At 33.3% G+C, this 25,463-nt stretch overlaps 1 protein-coding gene across 1 annotated transcript; it reads left to right on the top strand.

Annotated features, from left to right (window-relative positions):
* The first annotated feature begins 17,997 nt into the window (after positions 1-17,997).
* On the top strand, positions 17,998-22,946 carry LOC124075726 (telomeric repeat-binding factor 1-like). Its single transcript, XM_046419280.2, is given in 2 exon segments — positions 17,998-18,034; positions 21,612-22,946. Coding segments are annotated over 2 exon segments (1,317 nt in total). The 3' UTR covers positions 22,892-22,946.
* The last annotated feature ends 2,517 nt before the right edge of the window (positions 22,947-25,463 follow it).

Raw genomic sequence — 25,463 nt, 5'->3', positions numbered from 1 at the left:
TTGAATGAGGTCATCAGGTTGGGGACTTGAAGATGAAATTAGTATCCTTACAAGAAAAGAAAAACAGGAGCTCTTTGTACCATATGAAGATATAGTGAGAAGGTGACCATCTCCAAACCAAGGAGAGAGGCCTCAAAAGCAATCCGTGTGGCCAATATCTTGATCTTGAACTTTCCAGCCTTCAATACTGTAAGAAATAGTTAGCATTGTTTAAGACTACCTGTCTCTAATATTTTGTTAAAGCAGCCCAAGATAAAACGCCCTCTCCTAATCTTTGTTTCAATCAATTAAACCTAGCTTGTCTTTAGAATCTCATACTTTAATTCCTACTCTCCAGAAGTCAAATTTTTCACTTCACAAATGTTAGGAAGCCAATAGTGAAGATAATTTTATATAATGGTTCATATCTTTATAATTTTCCATTTTCTTCTAGCACAGACAACATATGCCAGGAATATTTGCTTTTAAGAACAAAATACTGGGATGGGGATGTGGCTCAAGCGGTAAAGTGCTCGCCTGGCATGAGCGGGACACTGGGTTTCGATACTCAGCACCACATAAAATAAAATAAAGATGTTGTGACCACGGAAAACTGAAAAATAAATATTAAAAAATTCTCTCTCTCTCTCTTCAAAAAAAGAACAAAATACTCTTTTAGACTTTTCAAATATGAATGAAATAATATTTATAAGTGATAAACACTGATAAAATAAAAAGTATAATATTATTTGGAATAAAATGCACATTTTTACAAAATAGTTTTGGAATAAGCAGTCAATCCCTGATCTTGAATTTTTTAGTACTATACATATTTTTAGCACTATAAAATTATACATGTGAAGCCTTTGCTTTGTTAGTATTAAAATAACATATGTTGATGAAATAAGGGACTCAAGATGAAGTAGTAGACTTGCTAGAATTGATACATATTTCTTTAAATATGGTAATTGCTGATAGCCTTTATGAATGGTTATAAAGTGATAATCACCTCTCAAGTATAGACACTGTCATACATCCACATAGTAGACATAACAATTCAGTAACCACCCAAATAAGATGTTTCATCTTTCCCTTTTCTCATCTATCTCCAGATTTTCCCACACCTCCCCTCTACCCACTTCCCACTACACATAACTATGTTTTGTCAGAAAAGATGTTTCACAACTTGGGAGAAAAAATCAATGGTGAAGAAGTCCATCATATTCAGCTTCTACTTAAGGCAGAATTAAGATAGAAAAGGGAAGATATCTCAATTTTAAATCAAGATCTACATCAAGACTGAACTCAGTATTTAATTACTGCCTGCAAAAATGCTAATATGAAATGATCACACACTTATGGCATTTGCCTAAATCTCATCAATAAGTAAGGGGTAGAACCAACTAGCACATAGAATAAATATTAAGGGGCAAGGGAAAGAGAAATAAAGTTCATTTGATTATATAGCAAGAATAATGTTTACTTGCTTAAGTAAGAAATTTAAGAACTCCCTGATATTGTTCAAATATTTTTCTACATCATGTGTTTTGGTCAGCTCTTTTACGGTTGTGACCAAAAGATTTGACAAAAACACTTTTAGATAAGGAAAACTTTATTTTGAGGTTCACAGTTTCATAGGTCTCAATCCATAGATGGCCGATTTCATTGCTCTAGTCACAAGGTGAGGCAGAAAATCATGGTGGAAGAGTGTGATAGAGACAAGTTGGTCAGGATATGGCATCAAGAAGAGACAGAGTCTAAACTTTGCTCACCAGGGACAAAATACATATCCCAAAGTCACACCCTACTGACTCACCTCCAACAGCCACTCCCTGCCTGCCAACAATTACCACCCAGTTAATCCTTATCAAGGGTTAAGGGACAAATAAGGTTAAAATTCTCAAATCCACTCATTTTCCCTTTAAACTTTCTTGCACTGACCTGCACATGAGCTTTTGGGGGATACCTCACATCTAAACTATAACACCATTTGAGCCAGTCTCTGTGTGCATATCATTATAACTTCTGTTCCATTTGGTATTGTTATTGTCTCTTTATTAGATTTAATAGATGAGATATTAGGTAATTCACTTGTCTACAATTGCCAGATTTATCAAATAAAATTATAAGATATCTGGTTGAATTTCAATTTCTGACATCTAACAATCTGTCTATATAAGTATATCCCATGTAGTATTTGGACTATTCTTATATATTTATCCATTGGTTATCTGTAATTCAAATTGAATTAGATGTTCTATACTTCATTTAGCAGTATTTCTTCACACAACTACTAAATGGTGCCACAATATTTCAAATCCAATCTGTAGAATCTGTATACAGTTCAGTCCTCATAGCTCTATAATCTCTTTTCAGAGGTGGTAAATGGAAATTTGATTGTTTTTCACACTGTTAAGTCTTTGTATCTTACCTACAGCTTTTGTCCTGATGTATTTTCATTATCAAATATTGTTTCTGTCTCTATATTGTTCTTATGGAGCCAATGAAATAACTCATCCCAAGGACAGGAAGCATGTATTCATTCATTCCAGTTTCTATGGTTCTGTTTATTATTCCTCTGCATTAAGATCCTCCAAATGGTTTTGGCATTTCTCCTAACTCAATACTCTGCTTTTCCAATTTGCATTTTATAAGCCCTCAGCTTCTACTATCAACAATATATTCTGGGGCAGTGGTTTTTCAAGCAGCTTACAGAAAGGATTTTCTTGAAAAAGAAAACATTTTATTTGTATGAATAAAAAAAAGTTCTGTTTTAAGCAGGATGAAACTACATAAGGTATATTTGTTACTTTCTATTTCACCATAATTTTTAGAATAAAATAAAGATGATGGACTATTATTTGTTCCCCTTGGCATTAATCTTGTCTCTTGTGACTAAATTACCAAAGAATTAGACTTTTGGTGTCCAGTCCCTCTCTAGTGTGTACTGTAAAGATAAAATCCACAATAAGCAGGAAAACAGAGTAAGCTTAGAGTTTCAGGAAGACAAGAAAAAAGGCAATCAGAAGTTTTCCTTATAAAAGAAAGGCTCGGGATGTGGCTCAGTAGCTATGTACCTCTGGGTTCAATCCCCTCCACCCCCCAAAAAAAGTCCTTAGAAATTTTGTTATACTTTCCAGAACTTAAAGGTTAAAATAGAAATTTTTAAAAAACACAATGCTTATGAAGTAGATTTATTGATAGGATTATGTAGCCTGATAAAGACAATATGGATGATATATTTAAACGAAGTCAGGCAATTACTGAAACTGCTGTGGCCATGGCATTCAACTATATGCTTAGAAATATTCTAGCTGAGAAACACTTGCCTTAAGAATTTTCCTTCAAAGAAGATAAACAAGAGATTAAAATAATATACACAAAGATATAAAAATATAAGGACATATAAGCATATAATATTTTCTACGTACAAATGTCCCAAATGAAATCTTGTTTTTATTATGCATAAAAATAAAATGAGGTAATGTTATTAAAAGAAACTTGTTGCACTGAAATACAAAAGTTGTGTGTATTTTTAAAAGATGAGGAAAAATAAGGAATGCATTTCCTGAAATGACACGGTTAAAACAATAAATGTAGCTACCTGGAAAGATTTCAGAGAAATAGAAAGCCTAGAATAAACATAGGATATAGGAAAAGTCAGGGGTCAAAAAGGAAGAATAGCAATTACTATAGTTTGAGTCTTGAATGTCCTCCAAAGACCTGTGTGCTAAGGGCTTGGTCACTAGCCTCTGGCACTACTGGAAGATGGTGGAACCTTAATGATGTGGAACTGACTAAAAGGAAGTTAGATCTCTGGGGATGTAAACCTGAAGGGAATATTCAGACCCTGGCCTCTTCCTGTCTCTTTGCTATAGTCCATATGAGGTTAACGGACATTCTCTGCCTTATGTTGCTGCCATGATGTACTTTCCATAAGCCCAAAACAACATGGCTAAGCCACCATCATCTGAACCCTTTGAATTTGTGTTAAAATAAGCCTTTCCTGTTTTTAAGTTTATTACCTCAGGTAGTTTGTTGCAGAAGGCTGACTTATCACAGCAATTCATATATTGTGAGAAAAGGCAGAGCAAGAGCAGCAAATAAGTTTACTTTGCCTAGTGCAAAAGTGTATGAAAGATAGTATGTTTGTGAATGATGGAGGGTGAATGTAGATATTGGGTAAAGAGAAAATGCTGAATTCCTCTGGAGTGGAAAGAAAATATTCTCTTTCTCCTAAGAAGTCTTCCAGAAGAAATTAATTTAAATATAAACAAAAGAAATTTTAGGTTAGATGGTAGGAAGCAGTGGTATACTAAAGTGACAGTAAAATGAGCTAATTATTTCAATGTTATAATTTTTACATTATCTAAATTAGTCTACACTATAAGTTCATTTTGGTTTATTTTTATAGAGAGCTAATTAATAAGCACACAATACAAATTATTGTTATAATTTGAAATTAATTTTCAAGTTGGGTTGTGGAAAATATTTGAGGGTACGTTATTTAAAAAGTGTTGTAAGTGTCACCTTTTTCAGTGATTTCTTATTTAACAAGTCAAAAGTCAAAACAGTTCTTTCAGTAAAACTGTGGCTTTCCTGATTAATTCCTGAGGGAAATTTTTCTAATTTTTTTGATTGATTTATTATTTATCCAAATCTGTTTAAAAGAACACTAAAAGACTCAAATTTCTTAAAGGAAGAGAAATAAAGCTTATATACATTTAATGAAGACAAGCTGCTACATGAAATAAAATGTGTAGCAGTGAAAATAAGGAACAAATGCATGTCAAAAAATACACTTCCAAGTTTTTTTTTAATGTATCATTTTCCTTTGTTGCATATTTAAGTGTTAATTTATGTAAAAAATTGTTTCAAAATTTATGCTTGTATGCTCTGATGGTTTGAATTTTAATTATGTATCTATGTTTTATTTGTTAAGGACTAAATCAGATGATAAAGTACACAGTGTCAGGATCTTAAAATGTGTTTGAAATTCTATGCCTCAAAGTTTGAGATAAATAAAAATATAGGGTATGAAATGGTGTTACACAGATAAAGCATTTCTACCTGCTGCCTCTTCAGTGTTTACTTGCTTGAATAAATATTCCATATGAATATACCATATAAAGCAAAATATTGCATTTGCTAAAATAAATACAAATTCAAATGTGCACAGCTACAGATGGCTACAGCTCTTAGAGAAATAAATAGGGCTTAGTCTAGAATGAATGTAAGACATTGAAAGGAGCATAAAACAGTTTTACAGAACATGGTAAAATGAATACTGCACCATTTAAAACTGATTGACAGGTAATGAGCTATAAAATCTATACTGAAATGAAAATGACACAGAGAAAGAATAGCACAAAGCCTATTCCTATAGTTTTATAGTTGAAAAATGGGAAATTTTCTAAACCACCAGCTCACAAAAATTAAGCAAATTAAAAACTGATGAAAAATCTATGTGCTCTGATTGAATTAGTTTCCGAGAAAGTGAAGTACAATGCAATTTAACTTTGAGGTATTAGAATAATTTTCTACTCATATCAGATTGAAATAGCAGTTGAAAATGAGATGTTTCCTGAATAAATGTGTGTTTATCTATGCAACCTTATGTTTCTAGATAATTCTTCATCTATCAAAACACTTAAACATATGTTAGAGACCCACAGCTTACAACTTTGCCTATCAGCGTAACTATGTAGACCTTCTACTTCTAGTTTATAATTTGACAGCCTAAAGAGTTTTGCTATCACTAGTAAACATTAGATTTTACTGCTCATTTTGATATAAATGCTCTACATTGAATTTGATCTGCCTCACTCAGAGGAAGTTTTTCCATGTACATTACCTACATTTCTTTTTTCCTCACTTAATAGATCTGATCAAAAACAACACAAAACAATAACCACCACCATTGAAAAACCACATACAGAACTCTCACTGTTAGCAAAACTGAAGTCAGCACTAAACTCTGCACTGAAACCTTACTTTAAAATACGAAGATGTTAAACAGATTTTGTAAATTAAAGCAATATTTGTGAAGTTATAAAAGCCTATATAATAGCTTATTTCAAGATACAGATATAAATGACTTAGTTATCACTTATTGATAACCTATTAATTTGACTGTGCTATGGACTGAATACTTATGTACCCTTCAAGTTGTATGTTGAAACCTCAGCACCAACGTGATGATATTTAGAGGTGAGAGGCTTTGGAAGTTATTAGATTAGGAGGGTGGAACCCTAGTGAAAGAGATCAGTGGCTTTTATATGGGGCTGAATGGACAGAGTTCTGCCATCCTCCATATAAGGATATAGCTACAGGTTATCCCTTATTAACCCCAAAGTGAGCTCTCGCTAGAGATCAAATCATTTTGTGTTCACCTAACATATATCTTGTTAAATCTGTTGGAACTCTAGTGTTGGACCTATAATAACTTCTAGAACTGTGAGGAGATGATAACTACCATATAAACTACTCACTTTTAAGCAACACAATTCCAACAAGGTGCTACTCTAGAAACTTTAGATACATTGAAATTGTTTAATTTTATATTGAGCCCTAATGATGCAATGCTATTGTCCCCGATAGAGATATTAAGCCTATTTCCCTAATTGGCACAAGTAGTAAATAGCCATAGCTATAATTTGAATCTTGTGACTTTACTCCCAAACACGATTTCTTAACCATTCAATGATCAATTCTGGTTTTGTTTTTGTTTTTTAAACATCTACATACTATGTGTCTATCTGACACCTTAGATGGTAGTTTATTACTTTAATTCTGCTTAATATCAATTTGAGGCCCAAGAGCCAGATAAATAGATATAAAACAACACCACAAGCTAATCCTTTAATATCAAGAAGGATTTAGTGCCAGGAACATTCCAAATGGATCCTTCAAACAAACTTATTGTGGAGAAAAGATAATGCAATCTACAATGATTATGCTGGCAGGGAAACTGTCTAATGTATCTTGATAAAGATAAACTGAGTTTTGTCTTTATCTTCACTTATGTATAGTTCCTCATCAATATCTTTACTTTTGGACATTAAAGTATAATTTTTCTTCTGTTGCGAATAATTACTAGAAATGTGAAAGTCCACTTACAGTGCAAAGAAGATACTCTGAATTTCCTGAACACCTACTTTTTAATCTATTGGTTCCAAGGAGATCTATATACCCTCTGAAAATGTGAATCCTTGTATACCCATATATTTTCAGAGAGGACTTGTGGATTTGGTTTTTGTTTTTAGATCACTGAACCATTTCTTTGGAATTATAACTCAATTTTTATTCTTAAACATTCACAATTCTAGAGCTGTCAAGAAGATGTCAAAGATTAGTAGAAAGAGGGAGAGGGTAGAAGGCTAACTTGTATAATGATATCAAGAACATGCTTCAGAATAACGTGGTCAGGTGTGAATCTTGGCCATACCTACTTACTATCTGTGTGAATTTGGACAATCTGTGTTAACTTTTATGTGTATCAGGAGTCAAGAACAATATTGATATTCTATTGGAACCTCATATGAAATTAATCTTTTTTATACCTTTATTTTATTCATTTTTTTTTAATGTGGTGCTAAGGATCAAACCCAGGACCTTGCCCATGAAATTAATCTTAATATAGAAAAAGAATGTGTAGTTATGAAATCTTTGAGTTCTGTCTTTTTAAAGTTATCATGTGACCTAGGAAAACCTAATTGATTGTTAAATTTGGTAAAATGATGACTATTCTAGTTATTTATTGTAATGTAACAAAGCATTCCAAACTTAACAGCTTAAAACAATACACTTATATTCTTATTTAGTCAAAGCTCAGTGACAGTAATTCATCTCTACTCCACAGGACATCAGTTGCTAGAAGTGACTCAATGGCTTTTGCTGAAAACACCAGAAGGCTCTGTCTCGCTCATATCTTCTGATTGATGTCGGTTGTCGCCTAGAATTTCCACCGTACTCTCAGTTGAAATACCCACATATAGTCTCTTTAAGTGGCTACTTGACTTACGCACTACATGGTATTTGCGATCCAAGAATGAGTCTCTCTAATGACAACTAGGCAGAAATTATTTCTTTTATATACCAACTTCAGAAAACATAATATTGTATCTGCCATAATCATAAGCACACTCACATTGATGAAGGGGAAACATGGAACCTACTTCTCCATGAAAGGTATGTCAAATTTACAATATTCAGAGGAGCAGGTTGGGTGGGAGATACTGAACAAAAATTTTTGAAAAATATAATCTACCACAGCAATCTAACATGTAGCACTATTGCCATAATATAGTAGAACAGTGTGTCTCGAATGTATTGCAATACTTTAATTATAGTAATCACTTTAAATCATACATGCATAGGAATGTGAAATGGAAAGCACTATCCCATAGTTATATGTTATCATTATTATTCAGAATATTAAACATAGTGAATTTTCAGCAATATATTCAAAATTTCAGTATAATTTTAAAATTCTCTGTAGCTCAGTTTAAAATATTGGAAAGTTTTAAAAGGAGGCACCCTGTGGTTGGCTTTAGAATATTAAAAATAGTGCTGAGAATATTTAATTTAAAAATCTGAATAGTAAAAATAATAAAATAATAAAAATAAAAATAATAAAAAAGAATATTCAATATGATTTTTTAAAATTTAATATTATATATAATATAGAAACCTAATATTATTATGATTTTTTGGGGGAGGGTACCAGAGATTGATCTCAGGGGAATTTGACCACTAAGCCACATTCCCAGCCCTATTTTGTCTTTTGAGACAGGGTCTCAGTGAGTTGCTTAACACCTTGCATTTGCTGCGGCTGGCTTTGAACTTGCAATCTTCCTGCGTCAGCCTCCCAAACCCCTGGTATTACAGATGGCTAGAATTATAGTCATGTCCCACTGAGCCCAGCTAGATACCTAGTATTTTGAAGGTTAGAAACCTTTTGAGAATCATAGAAAATTGCACTGATAGCAGTATTTTAAGCAGTCACAATGGAAACCCAAAGACAGAAGGAAACTATTTCGTTATACTGAGTGAAAATAACTTGAAATGTAGCAGCAAAATTATGTCTAAAGAATAAAGGAAAAATAAAGGCAGGAAAATACTGAGTCCTTCTTAAAAGACTTTTAAAAAATAAATTATTGTAAATATTTACAACACAGTGTTAAAGAATATATAGATATAATAAAGCTATCATTCACATGGTTGCTTTTGTATGAGTGACAAGAGCATTTAAAATCTAATTATTTGATAAATATTGTCAATAAAATACAATTTTATTAATAACAGTTTTCATGTTGTACATTAGATCTCTATACTGTTTTCTCCTTAAAAATTATCTATTAATAAACTTCGACATGCTACACATTGTACTAAGCAGTCTAGTAAGTAACACAAACATCCCTCCCTTGTTAAGTCTACTTTCCAGCAGTTTTTGTTCTTGGTAGTGGAATCAAACTTCTTCCAGACTCTGAATTTCTTAGTAGAAGAAAATTGTGATGCATTTGAAGCTTTTGTGAGACTTTATATTACTTGCAATTGGTTATACATCTCTAGCTTTAAAGGTTCTAGTTAAATGTAGAAGTGTTAATTTGTTTGTTTTTTGTTTTGTTTTGTTTTTATTTATTTTGTTATATATGACAGAAGAATGCTTTACAATTCATATTACACATATAGAGCACGATTTTTCATATCTCTAGTTGTACACAAAGTAGAGTCACACCATTCATATCTTCATATATATATTTAGGGTAATGATGTCCTTTTTATTCCACCATCTTTCCTACCCCCCAAGTCCTCTTTCCCTCCTCCCCTTTTCCCCAAACTACATTATGAATCAGCATCCTTAAATCAGAGAAAACATTTGGCATTTGTTTTTGGGATTGGCATTTGTTTTTTGGGATTGGCTAACCTCACTTAGCATTATATTCTCTGACTTCATATATTTACTTGCAAATGGTATGATTTTATTCTATTTTAATGCTGAGTAATATTCCATTGTGTATGTATACCACATTTTATTTATCCATTCATCTACTGAAGGGCATCTATTTTGGTTCCACAGTTTAGTTATTATGAATTGTGCTGCTATAAACCTTTATGTGGCATATGTTGTTTTTAAGTCCTTTGGGTATAAACTGAGGAGTGGGAATTGCTGGGTCAAAAGGTGGTTCTATTCCCAGTTTTCCAAGAATTCTCCATACTGCTTTCCATATTGGCTGCACCAATTTATAGTCCTACCAGCAATGTATGAGTGTGCCTTTTCCCCCACATCCTTGCCAACACTTATTGCTGTTTGTATTCTTTTTTTTATTATTATTATTAGTTGCTCATGACAAAACAATGATCCTGACATATCATACATTTGATTCAAATGGGGTATGGATTCTCATTTTTCCACATGTACAGATTGCAGGATCACATTGGTTATACAGCCATGTATATACAAACAGCAATACTAGTGTCTATTGTATTCTGCTGCCCTTCCTATCTCCCCCTCCCCATCCCTCCCCTCCCATCACCTCTCTCTACCCAATCTACTATGTTTGTATTCTTAATAGCTGCCATTCTGACTGGAGTAAGATGAAATCTTCAGAGTAGTTTTTATTTTCATTTCTCTAATTGCTTAGAGATATTGAACATTTTTTCATATAATTGTTGATTGATTGCATATCTTCTTCTGAGAATTATATTTTCGATTTCTTGGCCCATTTATTGATTGGGTTATTTTTTTTTTGGTGTTAAGATTTTTGAATTCTTTATATATCCTAGAGATTAGTGCTCTATCTCATGTATATGTGGTAAAGATTTGTTCCCAAATTTTAGGCTCTCTATTCACCTCACTGATTGTTTCTTTTGCTGAGAAGAAGCTTTTTAGTTTGGATGCATCCCATTTTTTTGATTCTTGGTTTGAGTTCTTGTGCTATAGGAGTCTTATTAAGAAAGTTGGGGGCCTAATACTACATGATGGAGATTTGGGCCTACTTTTTCTTCTAATAGGCGTAGTGTCTCTGGTTTAATTCCTAGGTCCTTGCAGATCTCTAGATTTTATACTATATAGCTATTACTTCGTATCCTTTGACCTATATCTCTAATTTTCTTCACCCTACCACAGCCCTGTTTTATTCTCTTTATTTTTATATTTCACAAATAATTGAGATGGTACATTTTTTTTCTATTTCTTGTTTGTTTCACTAGGCATAATGTTCTCCAGACCCATCCAGAGTATAGCAAATGATGTGATCTTTTTTTAATGCTGAATAATTCTATTGTATGTATATGTGTCAAATGTTTACATATTCATCTATCAACATACACTTAATTAATTTCCATATCTTGCTATTGTGAACAATGCTGCAATGAACATGAGAGTGCAGATGTCTATACAAGGTGGTAATTTCATCTCCTGTGGGTTTATACCGAAAAGAGTAATTGCTGAGTCATATGATTTTTCTAGTTTTAATTTCTTTAGGAGTTTATTTCCATAATTGTTATACCAATTTATGTGCCCACCAAGAGTGTAATTATCTACTTCATGGATTAGAAATACTAATATTGTTAAAATTAGAAATATCAATTTAGTTAAAAGCTACTCAAAGCAATATACACATTTAATGGAATTCCTATCAAAATTCCAATGACTCTTTCATAGAAATAGGAGAAACTATCATAAATTTGTATGGCAATACTGAGAAAGAACTGCAAAGTTGTTGGCATCACACTTTCTGATTTAAAATTACAGTACAAAGTTATAGTAATCAAAACACCAGGATACTGACATAAAAATAGAATTATAGATCAATGAAACAGGATAGAGGATATTGCCAATTATTTTTTGACAAAAACACTAAAAGCACACAATAGTGAATAATAGTCTTTTTTATAAGTGGATCTGGGAAAGCTTGATTTCATTATGCAAAAGGAGAAAATCCAATCCTTAACTTACCACAGACACAAAAATCAGCTCAACATGGATAAAAGAGCTAAACATATTCCTGAAATCATGAAACTCTTAAAAGAGAACGTAAGGACAAATCTCCTTGACATCTGTCTTGCCAATGATTACTTGGATATTACACTAGAAGCTCACCCCCACTCCAAAAAAAAAAAAAAAGGGTGTGGGGGAGAGAGCACTATGGGACTATATGAAACTAAAAAGATTCTCAACTGGAATGGAAACAATCAACACACTAAAGATCAACTCACGGATTGGGAAAAGGTAGTTTCAAACCACATATCTGATAATGGGCCAATATCTATAGTTAAAAAAGAATACATACAACTCCATAAAGTGAAAAACAAATAATCCAATTTTAAAAATGGTCAAAGGCCTTGAATGAACATGTTTTTTTTATATATTTTCCTAAAGAAAACATAAAGAGATCATCAGGTATGTGACAAGGTGCTCAACACCACTAATTATCAGGAGAATGCAATTAAAATCACCATAAACTGTCACCTCACACCAGTTAGAATGACTAATATTAGAAATCCTAGAGAAAAGAAATGTTGGCAAAGGAATAGAGAATGGGGATTTTTAAAAGATACACTTCCAGCAAAAGTAGGATTCAGCATGGAAGATTTTTCGGCATTAGAAGGAATGGTACGGTAGCAAAGACACTGGAAAATGTATGGGTATAATATATCTGATATAAATGTTTTCAAAATTTAAATCACTAATAAAATCATACCTAATCATTTTGTTAAAAATAACTGTAGACTTAAAACACGTGGATATGACAGTATAAAACTGTAATTTTAGAGAAGGGTTAAATTTTTTAATGTAATTTAAACAAGTATTAGCAAACTTTTTCAGTAAAGGTTCAGACAGTAAATCCTTAAGGCTTTGCAAGCTCAAGAGGTAAAATAAAGCCTAAAAACAGAAATAACACATTTCTATAAATTTATTAATTAATAAAATTCAAACCATACTAATGATTAGTTTTTGTATAATACAGCTCTAAAGATGAAAATGATAAACATTTTTGCTTAATTATTTTTCAAAGTTAGTGTTCTCCAACATCAGAATTATTGCAAATGAAATCCATAATGAGACTATAATGAGACTACATGTTTCATGTTAGAAAATGTCTTTTCATGTGGATAGGCAGTGCCAAATACTGATATCAACAAATGAGCCCTTGGAAACATTGGCTGCATCCTCCTTTCATTCTGCTATGATGAAATATTCTATTTTAATTATATTAAATATTCTAGGGTTGCAGATATAGTGATGAGCGTTTAGTATTATCATATTAACAAGCACTTTATTCTTTTAGAGCAACTATAAGGCCATTAAGTAGTAAACACAGTATTTTGATATCAAATTTTCCATATTTTACTGTATCTACATTCCAGGGCACTTGAAGTCCACTTTTTTTTTTTTTTTAAGAGGGAGAAAGAGAGAGAAAGAGAAAGAGAGAAAGAGAGTTTTTTTAATATTTATTTTTTGGTTTTCGGCAGACACAACATCTTTGTTTGTATGTGGTGCTGAGGATCGAACCCAGGCCAAACGCATGCCAGGCAAGCGCGCTACGGCTTGAGCCACATCCCCAGCCCCTTGAAATCCACTTTTCTTTCCCTGTTTTGACCTTTAAAATTTCACTTTGTCTCAGTTTCTCATGTCACAAAACTTGACTGCTCTTTGAGTATTTTCTATTTATTTACAAATGTAAACATTGTTCCTAAGTCACACAAAATGAACACTAAACAGAAGTCACAAAAAAAGTAAAATGAATTTAAAATTGAAAGCATGGAATGTTGGGACAGATATGCGCAACTATCTTGGTAATCAATATTAATGAACATCAATTAAATTTCCAGTATGAAACAAATATACTTAGCTTGTGTTTTAAATATACAATAAATTTTTTTTAGAAAAAAATACCTAAAATAATTAAAATAATTTTTGCAAACTATTTCCAAGAACAAAAAAAAGAAATACCTCAAATTGCTTTGTGAAATATACATATTTGTTACTCCAAAAATCAGATGAGGACTGCATGATAAACAAAACATATAAAAGCCAACAGCTCACAGGCAAATTAAAACAACAGAGAATTATACAACACACCTGTTAAAATCCTAAAATCCAAAACATGGATAACATCGAATACACATTAGGTTGTACAATAAGAAGAAATTTTCTTTTTTGGTAGTAGGGATGCAAAATGGTATACCTTCTTTGGAAGGTAGTTTAGCACTTTCTTACAAAACTGATCATACCCTTACCGTAATATCTAGCAATCATGCTTCTTGATATTTACCAAATTTGTTGAAAATTCATGTCCACAGAAAAATACATGAATGTTTATGGCAGTGGCATTAGTAGTTGCCCAATCTTGAAGCAACCAAGATGACCTTCAACAGAGAAATAAATTGTGGTGCATTCATACAATGGAATATTATTCAGCACTAAAAGGAAATGAGCCATCAAGCAATGAAAGACATGGAGGAAATTTAAATGCATATTACTAAGTGAAACAAGCTGATCCTAAATGGGTGCATGTTGTGTGATTCTAGTGTAGGACACTTTGAAAGAGAAAAAAGTATAGAGACAATGAAAAGATCAATGGTTGCCAATGGTGTAGGGGAGGAAGGAATGAATAGCTAAGCACCGGTAATTTTAGAACAGTGAAAGAATTCTATATGATACTATGATGCACCTGGATACGTGTCATTATACATTTGTCAAAACTCTTAGATGTGCGCAATGGCGCACGCATGTAATCCCAGCAGCTTGGGAGGCTGAGGCAGGAGGATCATGAATTCACAGCCAGCCTCAGCAAAATTGAGGTGCTAAGCAACTCAGTGAGACCCGTCTCTAAATAAAATACAAAATAGGGCTGGGTATATGGTCAGTGGCCAATTGCCCCTGAGCTCAATCCCCAGTACAAAACCAAAACACTCCTAAAATACAACATCAAGAGTAAACTCAATAGATGAATGGATAAAAATAAAATGTGGCATATATACACAACGAAATATTACTCAGCAAGAGAATAAAATCATGGCATTTGCAGGTAAATGGATGGAGTTAGAGAAGCTGATGCTAAGTAAAGTTAGCCAATCCCAAAGAAACAAATGCTGAATGTTTTCTCTGATATAAGGAGGCTGGTTCATAGTGGTGTAGGGAGCAGGAGCATGGGAGAAATCCATGAAGTCTAGATAGGGCATAGATATGAAAAATTGTGCTCTATATGTGTAATAAGATTTGTAATGCATTCTCCTCTCATATATAAATTTTAAAAATTAATAAAAAAGCAAAAAAAAAAAAACAAGAGTAAACCCTAATATAAACTATGAACTTTGGGTTCATTCTCTGTAATAAAGGAACCATTTTGAAGTAGAAGGCTAATGGTAGTGAAGGATATCCGTATGTGTGTGTGTGGAGGGGGGTGAACTTTATGTATTTTCTGTTCATTATCACTGTTAACCTAACACTGTTTTTAAAAAGTCTAAAATGAAAAAAAACTTATAAAAGTTAATCGTCCTTGTGAGTACAATAAAAAAATGTCTAAACAAGATATATTAAGAAGTAATAATAGTAATAATATTATGCAAAATGTTTTCTGATGAGTATGGACTTATCCCAGAAATACAACTGTGGTTTAACATTAGAGAATCAATAAATGTACTTCGTTACTTAATGGATTAAAATAAGCAAATCAATTTAATTTATCTAATACATACTGAAAACATTATTGTAAAATTCAACATTTAATTATGAAAAAGGAATAGATGGAGTAGGATCAGAAAATATTTTGGTCAAAAAACATAATTTTGGTCATGTGGTGGAACAAGTTCAAGCGAACATTTTTTACAAAATGATGACTTTGTTTAAAAATATATTTATGATGAATTCTAAGAGAATATGTATAAAAAATGATGACCATGTGAAGTGATGGGCATGTTAATTAGCTAGATTTTTGTCATTTCATAGTTTACATGTACTATAAAACATAAAATTGCACATAGCAAATATGAACAATGAACTGGGCACTATTCCCACATATAATTATCTATTTAAATGTTTTAATTAAAAATTTGATAGATTATAATTACACAATATTAAAAGTAAGTTACATCATCTAATTCAAAATCACAACAGAAAAATATTTTATCTTTTCCATATAAACAAGAGCTTATAAATTTTCATAATTATTTTTGGTTGAATGCCAAATAATGGAACATTTTATGAACTGTCAGTGGGAGAATAGATTAATTAAACTCTTCATCATTCTCCTTCATACTGAAAACAATTATGTATCTTATCCACATTTATATATCATTCCCAGACTGTTATATATCTTGGAGGCTTGTACATTAGGTGATATAAATGATAAGATTCTACAGTTGGGTGCAGTGGTGCATGCCTCTAATACCAGCAACTCTGGAGGCTGAGGTAGGAACAGCACAAGATTGAGGACAGTCTGGTAAACATAGTGAGACCCTGGCTCAGAAAAAAAAAATGGATTGAGGATGTAGCTTAGTGGTAGCATATCCCTGGGTTCAATCCCCAGTACCAAAATAAATAAATAAAATTATACAATTATACAATATTACTCTTTTTTTGTCTGATTTCCTTCTATAATGAATTTTATATTCTTCTAATATTGCTATGTCAGTAATTATTATATATATATATTGTTTTTTATATAAAGTTATATATTATTTAATACTATTATATGTATCCATACTTATTTTTAATTGCAAAATAGTATTTCATTATATTAACATGCCATGATTTTTAAAAATTTATGATTCTATTCTAGGACTTTGGAGTTGGTCTTTTGTTTGGGTAATATTAATTAAATTGCTCAATATTTCTGTATATGTGATTTGGTGGTATCAACTCTCTTTGTCACGTACTTAGAAATGAAATTAATGGATTAGATGATAAGATAATATTAAAATTTATGGTGTTGATAGTTTTTTGAATGCTGTGCCAATAAGAATACATGATGATTATTTATCTTGAGAACCTTTATATGGTACACCCACCATCTGGAACAAGCATCCTGTTCAAAAGTGTCCAAGGGTATTCATAGGCCAGGCCTTTCCAGAGACCAGAGCAATAATCTGTTATGAACAATGAACTGGGCACTATTCCCACAAAACTGGCTTATTCAATCAATAACCCCACTTTCAGGGTAAAGGGATGTAGCTGTGACATTTGCCCAGAAGAACTTCACAAGTGTTTTGAACCAGTAACTCCTACATCTGGCATATCTATTCTTTCTGAATGAAAGTTTCTGCTGTTATGACCTCAGTCTTAGTCAATCTTCCAAGTTATTTTGGGAAAGATGACTTGTCATTTTAGTTTTTCAGGAACAAGTGGAACCACATTTAGACCATGGATCCTGGACAGAAAGCCTAATGCCATAATAACATGCTGGGTTGTACACATAGGAGGACATTGATTATTTGTGAACAAGAGGGAAAAACTGACACTTCAGATTATTATTCAGAAAGTCTCCACAATCCTTCCTACATCATCTGCATTGGGTGGAGTACACTTCAACTTGATGAGTGGCTTGTCCAACATTTGCTAGAACTCAGTACTTCCTGCCTATGTCACTCCACTAGGAGTTGTTGTTGTTGTTAAATATTCTTGTATGGTTATATTTGATTTTTACCCTCTGGTAGTCCCCATGAGAAGAACATAACCCAAGTAGTCACTGCCCTTTTAGACGTAATCCCCAAATAACACATATGTAGAAGAACTGAATACAACACACAAGCAATAGCCTCAAGTTCAGAGTTTACACCTAGATTAATGCTTGCATCAGCTAAGACTTTCATGAATAAACTGAAACACAACTACTTTGAAACTCTGAGCACAAAAATATTATTGCAGGCTACTGCATTTTCAGATAATTTGTTATGCAGTATTATTGTGGTCACAGCTAAACTTAAAGAACTCATAGGTGAAGGGGAGATAACAGTAAGTGATACCAGTATCCAGTTATGGTAGAAGTGTGAACAGAGCAGTACAGGAACATGATTGAAGACATTGGACAGCAAGGGCATGAAGTAGGTATAAGGATCAGAGAAGGTGTTCTACTAGAGGTAAAACTGGATGTCAGGCTAGAGATGCATCCAGGCTGATGTGTGGAGGCTGCCTGCTCAGGACCAAGGGAGGAAATTAAGTAAGCATGAAACAATAAAAATCGTGGCATTTAAGGAGCTCCAAGCAGTTGAGTTCTGCAGGAATAAAAGTTTATCTATAAGACAATGAGCAGAAAAAAGGTCAGAGAATAAGACAGATGCTAGATTATAAAGGACCTTATATGACATGAATAGATTTCATACTGTCACTTTTAACAGTGTTGTGCTCCCTGTTGTCAGTTCCTTGTGAGAGGGCAAGCTCTACAGTCTAAAAGTTTAATAAATCAAGTATGATATTAATAGCTAAGGAGTAACTACTGATAAATAACTTCTTAGTATTTCAATATCATATTTTGGAAAGATGGAACGTACGATATATGTGTTTTCAGATGCAGATAATTCCTCAAGTTTCTTATAACTCAGGGAGGATCACAAACTCTCTTCCTCCTTAAAATATAATTTATCCAGTCCTGGAAAATTAAGTTTTGCTTTAGAAATTTGCTTTTTGGAAGAAAGGTCTTTAACTTGTCCACAAATGAACAACTATAGCCTCAAAAAAGTGGCCACTCAGTGTGTATTTACTGATTGAACTAATTTCCTAATCAGAAAGGACTTCAAATATTTGCAAGTTCAAATCCCGACTTCTCCCCGTAAGTATACCTTAGAGCAACTCACTTCCCTTTTTGCCTTGCTTTATATTTTTAAAAAGATGAATTGTAATTTCTTCTTCCTAGGAATGGTGAAAGTGTTTTATAAAATGATACCATAACATGCCTAGTACAGTACCTGGCATCTAGATGGCATTTAATTAATGTTAGCTATTAGTATGATTGTTGTAAAAATCTCCTACTCCATTACTCTTTCTGATGCTTGTGGAAGTTGTAGTCTATGTAACCATAAATAGAGGCACATTTGTCACATCCTGTCAGAAAAGGTTTAATAAAATTTTCGACACAGACATAAGATTAGTTTGATACTCACTTGATTTTTAATATGCTTCAGTTGTGCCACCTCTAAGGAGCTCATTAGCAACCCTGCTTCATTGGTTGCTATAGGCATTGCACTAAGATTATTTTTCGTTTTCTTTCTTTCTTTTTTTTTTGCTTCTACTTTAGTCTCTTTTTTGCTCTTTTACACCCTGCATGAAAAAGGGAATTTGTTCTGCTCTTCAAGAATTTTACAATAGTCCTCACCCTCTTTGTTCTCACAGGGAAGTGAATTTGGCCTTATCTCATAGCAAGATAGTGCTTCAGTCCAAATGCTTAAGCTTAATTCACTCATTACTGAGAAATGCTGTACCTGGATGAAGATAATGGAGACCTAATGCATATGCTATGTAGCTTCCCAATAGAGTATCCCTTTTAAAAAGAAATAATTAGATGAATAAATTAGATTTTAAGCACTGATCTACATTTATACTCCAAAGAATATGTAATTAGAAATTTAAGCAGTGGGCCAGGTATCATTAAGTCATTGGAGACATTTCTATTAGAAGCCAATAGTATTGCCAAAATGTTAATTGTCTAAAGCCATTTTAAAATCCTTACATGTAATAAAGTATATATAAGGTTGATTGAGCAAGCCAATTTAGATGAATGTATCAGATAAATAATTCTATACTTATGAAAAATGCATGATATACTCCAATTATTGAGTTAACTTAATATTTCAAAGCCATGGCAAAAAAAAAAAAAAATGATGGGGATGGTGTGTCAAGGAGTCATTTACATTCAAGAAAGCATTCTTCTTTGAAAAACTAATTGGTCATCACATCATTATGATCTTGTGATAGGTGATATTATAGGGAAAATAGGCTATGTCCTTTCCCTAGGATTAGAAGAAAACAAGAGCAGTAGATGCTTGCCATGGCATGATGTTGGGGCTGGTGCACTGGAGGACTTAAAGAACTGAAACTTAAGTGCTTGCACTTTTGGAGACTGAGAAGTTCAAGATCAAGGTGCCTGCAGATAGGTGTCTGGTAAGGTCTCCTTCACTGGATTGCAGTAGACTCTCCCTGTGTCCTGCCTTGGCTGTCTCTCTGTGTGTACTCACTCCTTTCACTCCTCTTATTGTCTTCTTATAAAGACAGTCATCTTATTGGATTAGAGTTCCACCCTTATGACTTTGCTTAACTTTGATGACCTTCTTAAAGACCTTTTCTCCAAATATGGTAACACTGAGCACTAGGGCTTCAACCTATGAATTTCAGGTTACACAGTTCAGTCCATAACACCTGGCAATTTGAAATAACCAAATGAATGTAAAGCTTTAATTTTTATTCTCCTAGGAACTTTGCATAAAAGAAAAGGTCACTGGAGAAATATGCACATGAGTAAGATCTCAGTACATAGAAAAATAAAAATCAGACACATTTGGAAACTGTTGTTTAACTTATGGATGATAAGACATTGCTGGCAAGTTTTTGTTTTCGCTTTTACTTCTAAAATGATATATTTTATTTTTCAGGCCCTAATATAATAATAACTCCTAGGTTGATTCTGAACTGTGTAAAACTCTATAGGGTATCGACCTGTCTGGACATGTTCACAGACTGGTAGTTTGAGAACACAGGAATCCTACTTACATAGGATCTAAGGAGTCTCTTGGGGGAAAACACATTCTAAGAGAGGACTGATGGACCATAAACTTATTCAGTAAAAAACCAAAATCTTGGTCTTTGTAAGGGAAGTATGTGATATATTAATCAGAATTATCTATCAGACTAGCCACCATGAACTTAGGGTTGCACAGTATGGTAAGCTTAATGGAGAAAAAAAAAATCCGAAAGCAATGGGGCAAAAATAAAATGTTTTCTGTACCAAGTGTTAGAAGCAACAGGAAACAGGCACTTTTCTCTTCATTTGTAATACTGGATTGTATAGATTTAGCTCCATGAAAGAATGCAGAGAATCTGCAATGTGGTGGCAGTGCCCAGTATATAGGAGAATCGGTGGTTACTCAGAAGTGATAGAGCAAACTATAATAACTTTGTTAAAAAGTGAGTACCTGGTATGTTCTCTAGTGATATCCAATAGGAGTGCAAATTATTCTTATTCTTAGCACAGGGGCCCATGAGAGCTCAGGAATCTCTGATATTAACAGATGTGATCTCAAACAGAGAAAGATGAATAAAATCACAGATGCCAATGATAAATTATTTGAAGCATCTATAGTTGGCATAACCAATGTCACCCTTTTCTGGAGACAGTTCTGATTTATACCTGATGATTGACAGAATACTTATTCATGTGCCCCATTTCACTCCCCCAAATTTCCCATTTTGCTTATAAATTATATGGTAATCAATCTGATAAAGAGGGAAATTTGGAAACTGGAATGCCACCTTATCGAGTTAAGGACAGAGCAAGATAAATGTAAATTGTGCTTTATGGAATTATTGTATCATATTGTATTATGCTGTAGTTAGAGTGATAAAAGATGTAAGGCCCTCTCAGTCTTGTGATTGATTGGTCAGTAAATCGGAGGCAAACATAAAACTGAATAAGAAACTCTATGGGTCCCGAACCCGCGGGGCCCTGGAGACCAGGAGGACGCAGAGTCCTCCCAGCAGGAGGTGATGGAGAGGGCCAGAGAGGACCTAGAAGAGTTTGAGTGCCGGGAACTGATCAAGTGTCAGATGCAGTTGGGGGTCTCTGAGGAAGAGGAGGGGGAGGCGGAGGAGGAGGAAGAAGACGGGGAGGATGCGGGCCTGGTGGAGGAGGCCCAGGCAGTGGCTGCTGGCTGGATGCTCCATTTCCTCTGCCTCTCTCTTTGCCGCGCCTTCTGCAACCGCCCCTCGGAGGACTTCCACCAGACCCGCGACAGCGCCGAAGCCATAATTCATGGATCATCCAGTATTACAACTTATCAATTAAAAACTACATACATAGGTCAGTTTTTGACAAGAATTGAAGCAGGAAAATCCCTTGATGCACAGTTTGAAAATGATGAGCCAATTACACCCTTGCAATCAGCCCTGATGATTTGGGCTTCAATTGAAAAAGAACATGACAAACTTCATGAAGAAATAAAGAATTTAATTAAAATTGAGGCTATAGCTGTTTGTACGGAAAATGGCAGTTTTAAGGAAGCAGAAGAAGTCTTTGAAAGAATATTTGGTGGCGCAAATTCTCACACGCCTTTAGAAAGGAAATTGCTTAGGATAATCTCTCAGAAAGATACATTCCATTCTTTTTTTCAACACTGCAGCTACAACCACATGATGAAGAAAATTAAGAGTCATGTGAATTGTGTGCTTAACGAAAAATCATCAACTTTTCTAATGAAGGCAGCAGCAAAAGTAGTGGAAAGTGAAAAATCGAGAAAAATAACTTCTCAAGATGAACTTAATGGTAATGATATTGAAACGGAAACTGAAGTCAATTTGGATAAAGTAAAAAGGTCTCACAAGAGTCTCTTCATATCCAAATTGAAACATGGAAGCTGGCAGCAAGACTTTAATGAGAAAGAGGAGCGAGTAGGAACTCTTCAAAGTGGAAAGAAAAAAAAAAGAAAAAAGAAAACAGAAGAGTCACTGAAAGCAAGAGAGTATATGTTTCAAAAAAATCAACCCATAACTCCTAAAAAACATTGACCTAGGAAAAGACAGGTATGGCTTTGGGAAGAAGACAAGAATTTGAGATCTGGTGTGAGGAAGTATGGAGAGGGAAACTGGCCTAAAATACTATCACATTATAAATTCAACAACCGAACAAGTGTCATGTTAAAAGACAGATGGAGGACTATGAAGAAACTAAAATTGATTTGCTCAGACAGTGAAAACTGAATGTATTGGTTGAAGCTTGATAAAGGACAGTTAAATATTTTGATCACTACATTTTGTTTGAAATTTATTTGTAGTTGATGTATCTCAAAATTTTTGTTTAAAGCATTATTTTTAGTTTAGCAAAGATTTGTGCTATAGAGTAAAATTATATGCCTCATTTTGTTCTTCAAGAATTTTTTAATCTTGATAAAGTGTAAATATGTTAACCCCTAACAAATTCAGTACTCCACCCCCAAATCTCATTCCAATAAAAAAAAATGAAACCTGATGAGGAAAAAAGCAGTTTTTTTATTTACCTATTTTGTGTCTGTAAGGTACCCTCGGCCTCCTAAGACACAGCATGAAAATGAATTTTCTAACTAAGTGAACAGTAATAGTCCCTATATATGAAACTTGATCTATGGCCTTAATATTCTACTTGATTACTACAGCATTTGTTAATAGAGTGAAAAATAAAGCTGTTTTTGTTTTCTTTTTTGATACTAAGGATTGAATCCAGGGGCAGTTAACTGCCAAGCCACATCCCCAGCTCCCCTCCACCTTTTTTTTTTTTTTTCTAACTTTTGAGATAAGGTCTTGATAAGTAGTTCAGAGCCTTGCTAAATCTCTGAGGCTGGCTTTGAACTTGCAATCCTCCTGCCTTAGCATTCTGAGTCGCTGAAATTATAGGCATGTGCCACCACAGCAAGCTAAATAAAGCTTCTTTATAATCTTCTTTATAATTCTTTATAAATATTGAGTTCTCTGGTATGCTTTGATTTAATATGTCAATATTGGACATAAATAGTATTCTGTAAATGCTTAAGTTTTATTAACCATGATCATCTTTACATAGTATTAATAAATAAGGTTAAACATACCTTACGAGACAATTTGAATTTTCATTAATTTATTTAGATGTCTTAGTCAAATATTAATAGAATTATTTAACATTTTGTGTTATGTGATTTGTTTAGCAAACAAGTATTGAAATATTGAGGTAGTTGTGTTAAAATCATATGTAATATTTTATGATCTTGTCCATTTCCTTTTAAAGTTTTTTATACTAAAAAAAAAAGAAATTCTATAGTTGAATGATTACTTCACATGCAGGTCTGTGCTGATGTTCCTTCCTTGATCGGCTTCAGTTTTAGTACATTTCTATATTTGTACCTACTAAGGAAGGCATTGAAATTTTCTGGAGTTGGAGGAAGAAAGAAAAATTAGATTCAATCTTGTTCATTGCAAAAAAAAAAAAAAAAAGTCCTCTTAGCATCTGCATGGATTAGCTCTGGGAAAATCAGTTTGAAACTTTCTTGACTCGAGAAAAAGGAAGAGAGGGTTTCAGAAACTCCAGATAAAATGGGACTTAGAAAAGAGTTCATTACTTTAGGTCCACAGCAGGAATCTAGGATTAAGACTAATTTTATATCTGAAAATAACTTCTTATTACATTAGCTTCCAGAATTAAAGGTGCATGTTATACCATGTCTGAGAATTTTTTATATTATAAATGAGGTTTCACTATAATCAGAATTGCATGTGGCATCTATCAATACTATCATGCATTAGACATTTTCTGTAAATACCAGAGAAATCCAATACTAAGACTTAGATTAGTTTTTCAACCTCAGTACTACTGATATTTGGGGCTTCATAGTTCTTTTGTTTAAGGGGCTCATCTATACATTGTAAGAATTGGGGCATCATTCTTGGCCTCTATATACAAAATAACAGTAATGTAAATTTTCTCTCCCAAAGCAATTTCTCTGGATGGTGCCATATTGCCCTAGGGTGGTAGAGGTGGTAGAGGACGAAGAGAAGAAGAAAATTGCCTCAGGTTGAGAAACATTGGCTTAGATAGAAAAATGTGAATTTCATAAAATGGGAACCCATTTACGTGTACTCATGGAAGCAAAATTTAGAAATTTCACACACAACCTCACTTGTGTAGACACAGCCTCACTGTCTGGGCTTAAAGCCAGAATTAGAATTAAGTATCTCCCAATTCCCTAAGACAATCAGGAAACACATTTTTCTACCTCCCTCTTCTCTACCCTGACACCATTTCTTTTGGACAATTAAACTACAGTACTTTAGTCTCCTTAGAGAAAAGCTGCTGTGTAAATGCAAAGTAATAACGGATAGTGGCTGGGAAAGTAAAATAAAAGAAACTATACTAAAAGGCTAACTATCTAAATTGAGAAGTCCAAGCTCATGAATGAATATTCATGGACATATTTTCATACTAATATACTAAAGTAATATCAGACTCCTGCTAGCAGATTAATTTAGAGCCAAAAGAGACATCTATTTTTTGAAGCTGGAGACATTGATCTTATGATGATGATCTATAACAATAACTGCATTTCTACAATAGAAGGTGAATGCTATAATCATTTTAAAATGATAAATGCTGATGGTGTGGTGGGTTGCATGTTTATTAATTTGATTTGCTTTAATGGAATTTTTCCCCTAAAGGTCCTGGTGGTAGGCAGCAAGCTTATAATACATAAGAATGGTTGTTCTTACTATTACTTTTATCACAGAAAACATAATCGCTGAACTATACTTTAGCACCATCATGAATATT

Source organism: Marmota monax, unplaced genomic scaffold (assembly GCF_021218885.2).
Source record: "Marmota monax isolate L192 unplaced genomic scaffold, Marmota_monax_Labrador192_F-V1.1 WCK01_AAM20220418_F8-fsc00036, whole genome shotgun sequence".
Taxonomy (NCBI): domain Eukaryota; kingdom Metazoa; phylum Chordata; class Mammalia; order Rodentia; family Sciuridae; genus Marmota; species Marmota monax.
Note: the sequence above shows the minus strand (reverse complement) of the source record. Positions and strands in the feature narration are given on the sequence as shown.